Source organism: Mustela nigripes, chromosome 15 (assembly GCF_022355385.1).
Source record: "Mustela nigripes isolate SB6536 chromosome 15, MUSNIG.SB6536, whole genome shotgun sequence".
NCBI lineage: Eukaryota > Metazoa > Chordata > Mammalia > Carnivora > Mustelidae > Mustela > Mustela nigripes.
In genome coordinates, this window is record NC_081571.1 from 74,330,870 (window position 1) to 74,344,848 (window position 13,979).

The window sequence follows — 13,979 nt, forward strand, 5'->3', positions numbered from 1 at the left end:
GCTTTGGGGGAGTCTGTGGACCCTCTGAAATTGGGTACATGCTTTTCTAGAGAGAAATTTAGTGAGGTTCTAGACCTTAAAATGGTTCAGAACAACCAGAGCTGATGAATGAGGAACTCCTTTAGTCATCGTTTTCATTAGTTGCAACCATCCATATTTTGACTTAGTGCAAGTAAATCCTAGCTCTACTCCTTCCTAGTTGTATGATTATAAGGAAGTTCCTTAACTTTGCTGTGCCTCACTGTCCTCATCTATAAAGTGACAGTAACTGTAGAAAGTGCTTTATAGGATTGTGAGCATTAACTGAGTTAATTCATTTAAAAATGCTCAGAAAAGTGCCTGGTTTAGACCTAGCACTCATTCTTCTTCCTGGCTGTGAAAATCATACCAGTAATGTTCCACATGCCATGTTTGTTAAATATTGGTTAACATGTTTACTTTTACTGTTGTCATTATTAATAAAGCCTGCCAGTAGTCAGTTTTTTTTTTTAAGATGGCAAACTGAGCTATAAATTAATAACATTCTTTTATTATTTTTCTGTCAGTTAACTACAAAATTATTGTTATGAACAAACATACTTGCAATAAGCAACTTTGAAAGACATTGTTTTATCATAAGGGTGTCTGTGTAAGAGTCTAAGAGAAGAATGGAGATGGAGGTCTTCTAAAATTGAAACTGATGGGCAAAAGTGTCAAAGTCATAAGCTGTTTCTGCTTGGACCCTTGTCTTAAGATTAATGTTAGGACCCTCACTATATCTTCCCAAATTCGTGTGTGTGTGTGTGTGTGTGTGTGTGGTGTGTGTGATAGTTCATTTCCAAATGTAGGTTATGATTAGATTTTAGTTATTTGGAAAAGCAGCCTTTTTGTAGTCTTACAAAGATTATAAGCATTGGAACACTCTCAAGTAAGTAGAAAGGAGTAACATCTTGCCGTAGTTAATAGCCCAAGTGTGGTCAGCTGGCTGTTGCATATCCTTAAGAACAGAGCTGAATTTCCCACCTTTGTTAGATCTTTGTCAGTTGCTTGTATATGATTGCCACAGTGAAGAAGGAATCTACTTTTGCAGTGGGATAAAAGAAAAAGTGCTATGAAATTGTTAAAATTTTATGGCAACCAGACTCCCCCATCAGATAATCCTGGACCATATGGGATCTTTATATTCCAGAGGAATTTTAGAAACTCTAAATCGATTCTTACCCTTTACTGTTTCACTTATTTAAATTTTAATTTCACTTATTTAAATTTTAATTTAACTTAAAAATTAAGAATTATTGCAACCCATATTTTGGTTTCTTTGAGTTGACTGTAACTGAACAAATACTGTGTTCTATTTTCAGAGTTGGAGTATTGATTGAAAGAATAATTGATAGGAGAAATCCTAGAGAAATGGATTTGTGACTAATTCATAAAACTGCATTCTTGCCAGAAGGGGCATTTTAGATTTGGGCAGAAGTTGACTTTTTCGATTATTTTTAAAGTCACAGAGGCCAAGATTCTCAAACTGGGTTAACTAAGCCAGTTTGAGAATGGGATGTTCTGGGATGTTCTGGAATATTCAATGCCAATATCCTAGGAAACTGAGAATACAAAGCAGGGTATATTAAACTTTCCCTTAATATTTATTGAGTCTTATTAGAAAGTTGAAGGAAAGAAGTTTTTATGACATGATGTGAATAGGTAAAATTGTCAGATACTTTCAGTTAGGTTTTTGTTTTAAAGTGTGTTGTAAACTGTTTTGGGTCTTTGAGTTCTGTACTCTTACCTAGATTTTAATCTTTCAAATTTGTTCCTGTATTAGTTTCCTAGAGCTGCCATAACAACATACCGCAGACAAGGTAGCTTAACCAACAGAAACTTACTTTCTCACAGTTCTGGTGACTAGGAGTCTAAAATGAAGACATTTGCAGGGTTGCTTTCTTCTGGAGGCCGCTCTCTTTGGCCTGCAGATGGCCATCATCCCCCTGTGTCTTCACATGGTCTGTCTGCTGTTCTGTGTGTGTCCTAATCTCTTCTTTTAAGGACATTAGTCATATTGGATTAGGGCCCATCCTAATGACCTCATTTTAACTTAATTGCCTCTTTAAAGACCCTATCTCCAAATACAGTCAAATTCAGAAGTACTAGGGGTTAGGGCTTACACATAGGAATTGGGGAGGGGGAAACGCAGTTCAGCACATAACATTTTCCTTTCCCTTTCTTCATTTGATTATTTGTGTTGGGGTCAACAGGGAAGCTCTGTAAATAGAATCTGTTCAGTTTCCACTGCCACCCTTGAACATAGCCATTATTTTCAAGGTGAGTTTACAGGAATGGTATGTTGGGGCCTATTTCCCAATGTGCTTTTTATCTTTGAGTCCTGTGGATCAAAATCTAATAACTTTAGATCTTTATTTTGAAATCCTGTATTCTCAGGAGGTAGAGCTTCATAATTTTAATAGGTAAATGTTAGATTCTGTTCTGGACAAAGCAGTTCTCTGAACTGAAAGAGCAGAACCAAAAATAATGGCATCAGTTATCCTTTCGGGCTGGAATAACAACAAACTGAATGGAGACCTGTTACCTCCAAACACCGTTATGGAGCTCAGTTTTATGTAACAGGACAATTTCCGTATAATTCAACAGGTCATCCATCACACCTAAACTGCTCCGCTGAGTTGAGTTGAACAAGTTCTGCTTACCAGAGGGAGATTTTACATATCAAGCCTTGTTAATACATGTCAGTTTAGACATGGTGTATTTAATAAAGATGTTATCTAAAATCATATTAATTTAAAATAACATTATTTGGATATTAGATATTCTTAATATTCGCTCACCATATACCTCTTGTTTGTATCTCCTTTGCCTTCCCTATAACATTACAGTGGAATGTTGAGGAACAAGTTCATGCATTTGGAGGGGTTTTGTAAATTTCAGTGCCATTTGGATGTTAGTTACAGCCTGTTTGTTGGGTCTTCTAGCTTTGGGGACAGCTTCTGCTTTGACTAGGCAGTTGGGCCACCATTCAGCAGCAGACAGTTACAGCCAAATATTCTTCCATTTAAGGAACTTCCAATCCTCTCATCACCGTCCTTCTCTGTTAATGGTCAAGTTTACACATACATGTTCTGTCTGACTTCTTTCCACGCTTTTTTGTGACTTTTTTTTCTCTTTGGAACTTCCCTCAGTGTTAATTTTCATTGGAAGTTTTAACTTAAGTGTATAATTAGAATTTACCTGAATCTTGCTCCCCTGGAGCAAAACTTGCCTGTCACCTAGTTACCCGTTCTTAAAATCTTAGGAATTATTAGGTAAATAAACACAAAATATTTTCAAGTTTAAGTCAGAGAAAACCTACTGAATGAATTATCTGCTGTTTATTATTTTTATTTAGCATAGTAGATTTTGAAGAGAAAATATTGATCAAATTGGATTATTTTTAATGGAAGATAAAATGATCAAATCAGTTATCTTTATTTTGGTAATAGTTTATTATATGTAAAAACAAACTCGTGATTTTGCTTTAATTACTATTAACTTTTATGTGAAATTATTTCAGATGTAGAGAAAAATTGCAGAATGTTACAAAGATGTTCTGAACACCTTTGCCCAACATTTACGTTTGCTTTATCTGTTTTATCTGTGTCTCTCTTCTTTACCTGAAACATTCCAGAGTAAACTGCGGGCCTGGTGATCCTTTACTCCTGAAAATGTTTGTATTTCCTAAAAACAGGAAAATTTTTTTACATTACCACAGTACTGTTATCAAGATCAGGATATTAACATTTACATATACCTATCATCCAGTCTAGAGGTCGTGTTCAGATTTCACCAGTTGTTCCATTAATGCCTTTTGTAGTAAAAGAAACACATTTTCTGATTTGGGATCCTATATTACATTTACTTGTCATACCTCTTTCTTTCCATCGAGAACAGTTCCATAGTCTTTTATTTTACTTATTTTGGGGGGGGGTCAACTATGGTCTTTACATTTTTTCAGGAGCAGAGGCCCTTTACGTTGTAGAATATCTCTCATTTTGCATTTGTCTGTTTTCTCGTGATTGTGTTGAGGCTGTGCTCACTATAGAATGTAAAACATTCTACAGGGAAGGTTTTGTGCTTCTCTGAGCACCACACCGGAGAAGCATGATGTCTGTTCACGCCATTACTGCTGAGGTTTGCTTCGTTAAGGTGGTGTCTTTTACATTTCTTTACTGTAGAGTTACCACTTTTCCTTTTGTTGTCAATTAAGTATTTTATCGGGAGATACTTTGAGACTGGAAATGTCTCATTATACTTTCATCCACTAGTTGTAGATATTTCCTAGTTTGTATTTAGTGAGGAATAAGTCTAAAGATTACAGTAGCAATGGCAGACACCATGCCAGAAAGATATGTTTTTCTCAGTTCATCACTTTGACGTTTTGAAGCAAGACCAGATTTACCTCACAGTTGCGTTTGATAAACTCACTTATTTATTTTTTGAGGTAAACACATTTAAAGCAACAAATACATGTGAAAACAGTAGCAAGAAGTCTAAACACAAACACTGGTACTAGTGATAGCTTGATGGTGATCAAGAAGACAAAAATAAATTAAAGTAGCAAATGGATTAATAAAAAGTCGGACGTTTGTGGCCATCTAATATAGGCATGTAGAACTATATATATACTCACTGTCGCATGATTGTGTGTAATTGTATTCCATAATACGACCTTTCATGTTTGTAGTTGTTTGCACCTGTTCGAACAAAAGACTTGTGGAAAGATAGAGGCATTGCCAGCACAGACTGACTGATTAGCTATGGGTAGATCTGCAGAGTGCACACTCTTTGTCTTTGAGAGTTCGGAAATTCTGACTTGGGGCACCTAGGTGGCTCAGTGGGTTAAAGCCTCTGCCTTCAGCTCAGGTCATGATCCCAGGGTCCTGGGATCAAGCCCCACATTGGGCTCTCTGCTCAGCAGGGAGCTTGCTCCCCCTCCCCCCGCCCCCGCCTGCCTCTCTGCCTATTTGTGATCTCTGTTAAATAAATGAGTAAAATCCTTTAAAATTTTTTTTTAAAAATGAAAAAAAAAAAGAAATTCTGACTTGTTTTGGGCTCTTCTTTGCTTTCTCTCTTTCTTTGTGGCTGGGGGTGAGGGTTAGGTCTTTTGTTGACTAAACCATAAGACTGATCTTAAGGTGCAGAATCATATTATTTGGTGTATCCCTTATTCATACACTTCTTGGAACTATCACCCCTTTCTATTGGGTAAAAAATATATAATGTATGAAGCCAGGTTTTCAGAAATTTGTTTGGTGAGGATAGTCACAATAAGGGAATTCAGTTTTGTATTTTGAACGTTTAAGGCATCGTTTCTAAAAGTGTGTTCCATGGAATTCTCAACCCATAAGGGTATCCCGTAGAAGGGGGAGTGTGTGGTTAAGTAGGCACTGTAGAATACCCTCCTCTTGAGAATCCCAAAGCATGATAACTGATTAAGGAGTCCAAGGAGTCTCTCTTAAAAGTACATGTTTAATGTGGTTGAAGTCAATGTTTTCCAAATAGAAGCGACACAGAAACCTTACCTTGTTTGTTTGTTTGTTTGTTTGTTCCTTCCACATGACAGCCTTCAGAATACATGTTCAGTGGCATTAGACTTGTGTGGATTTTTCCTCCGGGTGGAACAAGACAAACCATGAGCCTACCAGACAGCCGTCTTGGACTCTCGTTCTTTGTACATCCTTTCTTTCCAGGCGGCTGCCTCCGTGTTCCAGTGGTCCCCCCTCCCTCCCTCCCTCCCTCCCTCCCTGTCTCCTTCTCTTTTTCTTTTTTTTTTCCTTTTTTTAAAGATAATTTTTTTTTTTTAAGATTTTATTTATTTATCAGAGGGGGGGGGGGCAGAGAGCAAGCACAGGCAGACAGAATGGCAGGCAGAGGCAGAGGGAGAAGCAGACTCCCTGCTGAGCAAGGAGCCCGATGTGGGACTCGATCCCAGGACACCGGGATCATGACCCGAGCCGAAGGCAGCTGCTTAACCAACTGAGCCACCCAGGCGTCCCTTTTATTTTTTATTTTTTATTTTCTTTTTTTTTATTTTCTTTCTTATTTATTTATTTGACAGAGAGAAATTACAAGTACACTGAGAGGCAGGCAGAGAGAGAGAGAAGGAAGCAGGCTCCCTGCTGAGATCCCAGGACCCTGAGATCATGACCTGAGCTGAAGGCAGCGGCTTAACCCACTGAGCCACCCAGGCGCCCCCAGGCGTCCCTTTTAAAGATAACTTTTAAAACTTCTGTTGAATTATATTTTGGCCTGGGAGCTCTTTTGTCTCTTTGTATATCTCTGTCTTGATCTCTTAAGTATTGAGTGTGACTTGCAGAGGTGACCTGTTTCCGAGTTCTCAGAAATGGCGCCGTACATGGTTATTTAAGCAATGTTACACCTACAAGATTCCTGGTGATAATAGTTCAGGGTCTAAAGGAAATCTTTCACACCATCCAGTTGAATAACTTTAGAATTCTACTAAAATGTGTTTAGAAAGATTTCTTTAACAATATATGAACCTAAGTGGATATATTTTTTAAATTCTGCAAGTAATCATCTTGCCTTTAGCAGCTAGTTATTATTCTAGTTATCTACTTCATTATTTTATTTTGAAATGCTTGCAGCTCACTAATTTAGATGGTGAAATGTGCTGTTTCTGTTCTATAATTCTAAGTTGTGGTTAAGTGGGTCCATTTTTGAATTCCATTCAATAATGGGTCTAATGTACTTTTTTCTTACACGGTTAAAGAGAAGTCTTCGGAGGCAAAACAGAACCTTACGATGAATTTATATCTTTAAACTTTTATAATACTGTGCTTTATAGAAGACAACAGCTCATAATCATGTAGCTGTTTATGTTCACTACATTTTTTAAAAAGTTTATTATCATTATTATTATTATTATTATTATTTAGTAATGGTGCTTAAACTCATGCAAACTCAACGGTTGCCTGCTGCACTGACTGAGCCGGCCAGTTTACTACATGTTTTTATATACATTTTCCCAAGAGAATAGGAAGGTCATACCATCTCTGGAGTGACCTCAATTCCAACCCTGCCTCTATCATTTACTGTAGGTGTGGCTCTGGGTTTGCTGCTCATTTATTCTTTCAGTATTTATTTATTTGCCTAGTATATAGTGCATACTTAGAAGGAGTTAATCATAGATTAGAGTTAAATCATTCACTTAACCTTAAATTTTTTTTTTAACCTAATGAAGTGTGTGAATAGTATTGATATAAAGCCCTTGGCACACAGTAGGCACACTTTGAATAGAGTGGTAAGATGGTTTCTCACACGAAATTTGTTTCTAGCAATAATAGATATGCTTAACACTTGTTCCTTTCTTGTTATATTTGTCATATGGAATCTTGTTTCTCAAAAAACTATAGCTTGCCTTCAAAAATTTATTTTTTGAACTATCTAATAAGATCTTTATTTAGTGTCACATTTATTTTACAAAGGGTAGATGCTTATTTTAGTGATGATTTGTCATTAAAATTATGTCAAAATGTCTTAAAATGTTGTTGAAACTGTAAACAAACTCATAACACACACAGAGCTAATTATGGATGCCATCTGTTTATTTTTACAAAGCTTTTTTTTTTTTAAGACCATGGCATTGTCTGCTTATGATAAGCTTCAGGATTATTATAATGACTAAGTCCTGTCCTTTAATTAGTGTAGTTGAAGATGGGAAGACATTTCTTTTGTTCATTGACCTTTTCTCGTTTCAGAATGTATGGAATTAGACATGTCATGATAAAGAGACTGTTATGAAGTGCATTTAGAACATGCTTAATTTTTATAAGAGAAGAAATCGGTATTAAAGCAGGATATGTGACTGAGCTTATATTTAAATATCTAAAACTTACACAGGGATTTCAGTGACATCTGCTCTTTATCATCTGCTCTTTATCAGTGCCATAAGTGGCCTTCTTTTAGCTTTGTTAAGTTTAGGAACTTGTAAGCGATCAAATTCATAATGCTGTGTATCCCTGTTAGTATCTGTATACACCAGTGCATGTTTTTGTACGTGTGTGTCCCATGTGTGGGTGTGGAAGGCCCGGGATCCCCATGCCAGCATCATCCAAGGTAGTTATCAGCAATTTGCTGAGAGAGCAGAGTGATTTCACTGGCTCCGTTTTGCTATTGTGCGTGCTCAGCACTCCCCACGTAAGTCTGAAGGGAAAACAACCTGCAGGATCCATCTGCTCCTTTCTGCTACACTGCACTGATGTAAGAGTACGCTAATCTGGTTGCTTGTCAGGACAGGTTAGTGAAAGCATGAGCCTGGGTGAGACTCGGCTCGCCTCGTGCTTTGAAAGATCCTAAGCTGCCTCTGTGGGTGCCATGCTAAGTGTAGCAGAAGAGCTTGATTATCTGCCATACGGAGGATTGTAGCTAAATACGTATTTTCAGACAGGAAGTTGTTTCAAAATTGAGAGTGTTAAACGTGGCCGGACGACATCTAATGAAAAATGGAGACAAATAATACAGATAGTTTACAAATACTTTTTAGGTGTTTCTTTTAAAAAAAGTCATGCCTGGTATAGATTGTGTTTAATTTTAAATTCTTTTGGTTTTGTTCATTGTGATTGACTGTTAAATATAATTAACCTTCTTTTACCTAGAAGTTGTTGAACTTGTTCTTGCTGATTTGTTTGCCCTTTCCCACACCTATTGACGGCCTCATATCGGCCTTGCAGGTTGAGCATCCCGTCACAGAATGCATTACCGGCCTGGACCTAGTCCAAGAAATGATCCGTGTTGCCAAGGGTTACCCTCTCAGGCACAGACAAGCTGATATTCCCATCAATGGCTGGGCAGTCGAATGTCGGGTTTATGCTGAGGTAAAACGAATGATGTTGAGAGGAAGCATGGTGGTCGTGTCCCAAAGTCATGGGACCAGGTAGAGCTGAACGGAAGGTAAAGTTAGGATTTCAGAACTGGTGTCGAGTGTGTGCTTATGTAATAAAGAATCCAACTGGGACAAAGGGTAGATAGTTTTGTGGTAATTCAAAGCAGTTTTAAAAGATTGAGTTTATTTAAGTTCCATGTATTTTTTCTGCATGGGAAAAATAGCTCCCAGTCAGTTTAAGGGGCAACCAAGCATTCGTTAAATGTTCTTGCTTTTGCTAAATATTCAGTATGCTTGAAGGGACCGTGGTTTTTGTTTTGTTTGCTTGTTTTCAAATCCCATTTGAAATAAACAGAAGCATTTATTTCTGTGTTTTTGTTTGTTTTGTGCTTTTTGGTTTTTAGAGCCCACCCTGGGTGCACACGAGTTGTTAATTCAGTACTTAAATTTTTGCAAGTTTGTTTTCTAATAATTTTGTCCCTTACGCTTACATGAAAGTAGCAATTAAAATTTAAATTGCAAAGCTTTCATTCATGATTTTAATTATGGCTCTTACTCCTAAACTGTCAGTCTAGTACTTTTATACTATTTTATAACTGTATTAATCATCAGATAATAAAGCAGTCATCATCTGAGAAGGCTTTTTTCAAGTGATTAAAATAATTCAAGGAAACATGTATACTATGTTTTACTTTTAGAACTTGAAGTTTGTCAAAACAAAAAGTAAATTACTAGTATCTGTGTCTAAGAATACTGGAAATTGTTTTCCAGTGTTTTTTAAGGATATTGAGAATATACTTGGCTTGGTTATTCTTGCTCTTGATTTTGTTGTTACACTGAACTTACTTAGTATTTATTCTGATGATCCAGGCTATTTACGAATGGACCACATGCAAAGTTTCTTTCAGGTCTTTATCTGAAGAACCAAAATTCTCCAGTTTTACCATATGTGAACTGTTTTGAGAGTAAGGAAAACAAGTATCTTTAGTGCACTACAGTTGTTCTGAACCGGGGGATGTTTTGATGTAGCGCCTAGGTTATTTTATTTTTGCCCAAAGCATTCTAAGAAGATTTATAAAATGTTGGAATTTTACCAGTTTCAGTAAAGTATGACTAAGGTCAGGCTAAATTCTGCTTACAGTTCTGTTTGGTTCTTAAATACTTGTCTAAGTAGTTTAGAGTGAGTATAAGACAGTAATATTCTGAAATCTGTGATTTGGTAAATACTGTATGTTGAAAATAGATCTATAAATGCTTCTTCATTGTATAAATATTTAACCTTACTCTGCTGACTTATATTTCAAAGACTGTGCTTCCTTTTCTTTGAACTTTCAGGACCCCTATAAGTCCTTTGGCTTACCGTCCATTGGGAGATTGTCTCAGTACGAAGAACCAATACATCTACCTGGTGTAAGTCATTAAGCTGTGATACCAAGTGAGGGGGTAAAACCTTGATTTATGTCATACTTTTATGTTAAAGCATGTCATCACTGAAGGGTGTAAATTGAAGGACGAGTGGAATTCCTGGGGAATGACAGTTTTTTGTTGTTTTTAAAAAAATATTTTGTACTTTGTGATATGTAGGAAAGTCAGAATTTACTTCACAGGGGACGTCCAGAGACATCTGACTTTTAAATAAATGATAGTTTACAATGTTCCCAATTCTTTTGAAAATTGTAGTGAAAAAGATCACAGAACCCTAAGAATGGGAAATGACTTTTCTGTATTACACTTTAATCTTTTCCCTAAATCTAACCCAGCTTCCCTGTATAGTGAGACGTCAAAAATTCAAGCACAAAATCAGCCCCTTAATGGAAACGGATTAAGGAAAACAAAGTGTGCCTCATCCTAGGAAGTGTCACGGACTTTAAGAAGTACATATTTGCACCGGTTAAAGAAAAGTGATCACGGTCCACATAATTCATAATTCTTCTTTATTTAATAGCTGTTCTTTAAATAGTTTTTGCTGCATAAAAAGAACAAGGACATACCCTTTTTCTTAATCAAGGTAATAAGTGCATATATATATGACATTATGTTAACTAGTGGATGACAAGGCTGTAACATCTGTGAATATGATTATTCCGTTTGATTACTGGCATGAAGATGGTAAAAGATTACAGGAAGGATTCTAAATTCAAAGATGTTATTGGATATGTGATTTATTTCACTTTTTAAATTGTTTTTGCCCATATGCGTTCTGAAGAGACTTGACCCTTTCTAGGCTGGGAGACTCCATGCTGTGTTCAAAGCCTGAAGGCAGAAAAAAAATTGTAAAGATTTAACAGGCACTATGTGACGTTAAATAGCAGATGAGAAAACAAGTATCATAGGGACATATCTAAACATTTTTTTAATCAAACAAAAAAGTATTAAATAAGAATTCGTAATGATTCCTCTAGTTGTTGGAAGTTTTCACCACGTTGTAATAGCTAACAACATGTCAAACATTTTGCCCTCGCAAGTTTTTGCAATTTGCAATTTTCAAACGTGAGACCTGTTGAAAGTATAAGTGATAATGGACAAACTATACCCCCTACAGTCTTTGTCCCACCAAATCTTTCTTCAATTAATGCTGCAGCAGGAGTTTTATGTAATAACATTTGCAGTTGTGAGCCATCCATAGAAAGAAAAAACAATTAAAATGCCTTAAATGTTCTGCTTACTGCTGTTATTTGCTTGTGTGAATGTTGCATGTCAGCTAAATGGACCAAGGAATAGATAAAGTGATTGGGTGCGGGAGAGTGCACACCAAGCTTTGTCTATCATTATTGCTGGGAGCAATCAAATTGATGTCAGCAGGACAGTAGATGCGTTGACAGCTGTAATTATGTATCTCCATGGTGATCACTTTTGGCCTGTCATGGAGGCCCACAAGTCCCTCCCTTGGAAGCATTTAATCAGATTGGGCTGTCACTTGTCAGGTAGACATGGCGGGCTGGGAGTTGGACTGAGGGGGAGAGGTGACTCGAGCATGAAGGGTGGGAGGCGGCTGATAGTTTCACACGGTCCACCGTTGATACAGAAGAAAAACATTTAAATGATGCCAGAGCTTTCTGAGCAATGGCTTGGGACCCTCATACACAGGTGCATGGGTGGTGGTGGTGGTGGGAGGTGGCTTTTCCTCCTTGTCTCCTTAGCTAGATCAGTCCATTTGAACTTGGAAAACTCTTTTGAGCTGTTAACCTTTTTTTTTGGTCACAAGAATACATACTTCAGGGTTAATTTACAGGCCGTACACTGCACATGCTTCTTTAAGCCTAAAATTTACTTACAGGGCATTGATGAAGATTTTTTAAAAATCTTTGATCACCACATTTTATAAATTTGTTATTTTCAGGCGGCAGTTTTGTTCTGCTCAGAAATTTCGTTACATTTTCATTTGACTTTATTCTTAAAGCTTTTTGAGCCAAAGCTTAAATACATTTTTTTGTGTAGCCTTTGTTTCCATAAAGGAATGGAGACTTAGTTTGATTTTTACTTCATTGTTAGAAATTTAAAAAAAAAAAAGCTGATGATTATTGGAAATAAAGCTATATAAGCAGGAAGTTATAAGTCAGAGTCTTCATGCTTTGTTACATTTTTAAATTAGAAATGTTGATCTGCTAATGAAATATATTTGATTAGAGATATGTTTTGGTTATGTATTATATCTCTTGATTTTACCCTATGTATTTTTAGATTAAAATGACATACCTTCTATGATCATAATTTAAATGGGTGACATGGTTATATCCAAGAGCCCTAGGTTACTTAACTTTTAGGAGGGTGGTGATAATGATAACTAAAATGTTAAATTATGAACTATAGAAGAAAGTAATAAATAATCTTTATTGTCTGTTATTTGACCAGCGGGTTGAACAGCAGAGTTCCACCCTACCCTTGTAGCAATTTATGTAGCAAATAGGCTATATTTAAAGTCAGACATTGTGGGATTTGTACCAGTCTCAGTTTGAAATGCAGCTTCAGCAAGCATGCTCTGGTTTTAAATAATAATAAACGGTGGTAAAATGAGCACTTTTACTTTTTGCTACTAAAATTAAGAAAATGCAAGTTCAGAAGGCTCTTTTCTGTTATGTAAGTTGGTGGTCAGCTGCCGTTTGGGGGCTATTCGAATGTGGAGAGAATAGATTATGATTTTATTGCTTTCACAGCTGTCCCATTAATTCTTTCCTAGTTTTTATAAACACTGTGAATTTCATAGAACTGAAGTATGTTTCCAGAAAATAGAAAGCCAAGATATGTTTAAGTGTGCTGAGTGACTTTCATTTAAAATTATGATTTTCATGTATGAATGTGAATGTAAATACAAATATCTATCCTTTTTGTGTTTGCAAATACAGAAATAAAAGCACTCTGTGTGTGTTACAATGTTATCTTCTAAAGCCTTACAAAGAGAATAATAGTAGTGTGAATTTTTTTTTAAGAGAACAAAACTGGGCTTTATCTTTTGATGTCACCATATAATAAAGCCATCATCGTACCCTCATGTGGGTATCCTAGACAAGAGGTTCTACATGCGGTCCCTTGATAATTGCCTAAATTAAAATATTAAAGGCCTAACAGCCGCTGTGTTGACCTTTTCCTGCCTTGCTGCAGACAGATGAGCTGCTGTTTATTAGGAAGTCGTCTTCCCACAGGTGAAGAGCAACGTGAGCTTCTGCTCTCCCTTCCCACCCCTGTACAGTGTTGGGCATCAGAGTCCTGCTGTTCTAGCAGCTTCGATTAAATTCCTCTATCTTCAAGACCCCTAGGACATGCTTGACAGTCTTAAGTATTTTGATTAGGTTTTAAATACTTCAGATTCCAAAACTTAGGCACAATAATTTAATAAATATTTCATCCTCAGCAACTGCTCATTTAAAAAGTTTTACATGGCTAACCTCTGTGCCTTACTGCTGGTATCAAACTGGGAGATGAAAACAAGAATCAGCGATGTACTAACTAACTTGTTGGCTGGTTAACAGCAATCAGGCTCTTCAAAAGAATATTTTGAACTTGAGCTGTTTTTTTTCCCCCCATGAAAATCACAAAATCGGAACTCTAATTGGGGCTGTGTCTTTACAAAGCAAAGCTATGAGAAAAGCTGTACAAACATTAAAGTCTCAGG

General features: G+C 36.6%; 1 protein-coding gene across 2 annotated transcripts in view; it reads left to right on the forward strand.

The window, feature by feature from the left end:
- The window catches only part of PCCA (propionyl-CoA carboxylase subunit alpha), a 413,253-nt gene that overhangs the window by 189,192 nt on the left and 210,082 nt on the right, over positions 1-13,979 (forward strand). For both annotated transcript variants that reach the window (XM_059378122.1, XM_059378121.1), the window contains 2 exons: positions 8,718-8,861; positions 10,205-10,279. In XM_059378122.1, coding sequence (XP_059234105.1) covers positions 8,718-8,861; positions 10,205-10,279 — 219 coding nt within the window. The remainder of the gene's footprint in view (positions 1-8,717; positions 8,862-10,204; positions 10,280-13,979) is intronic.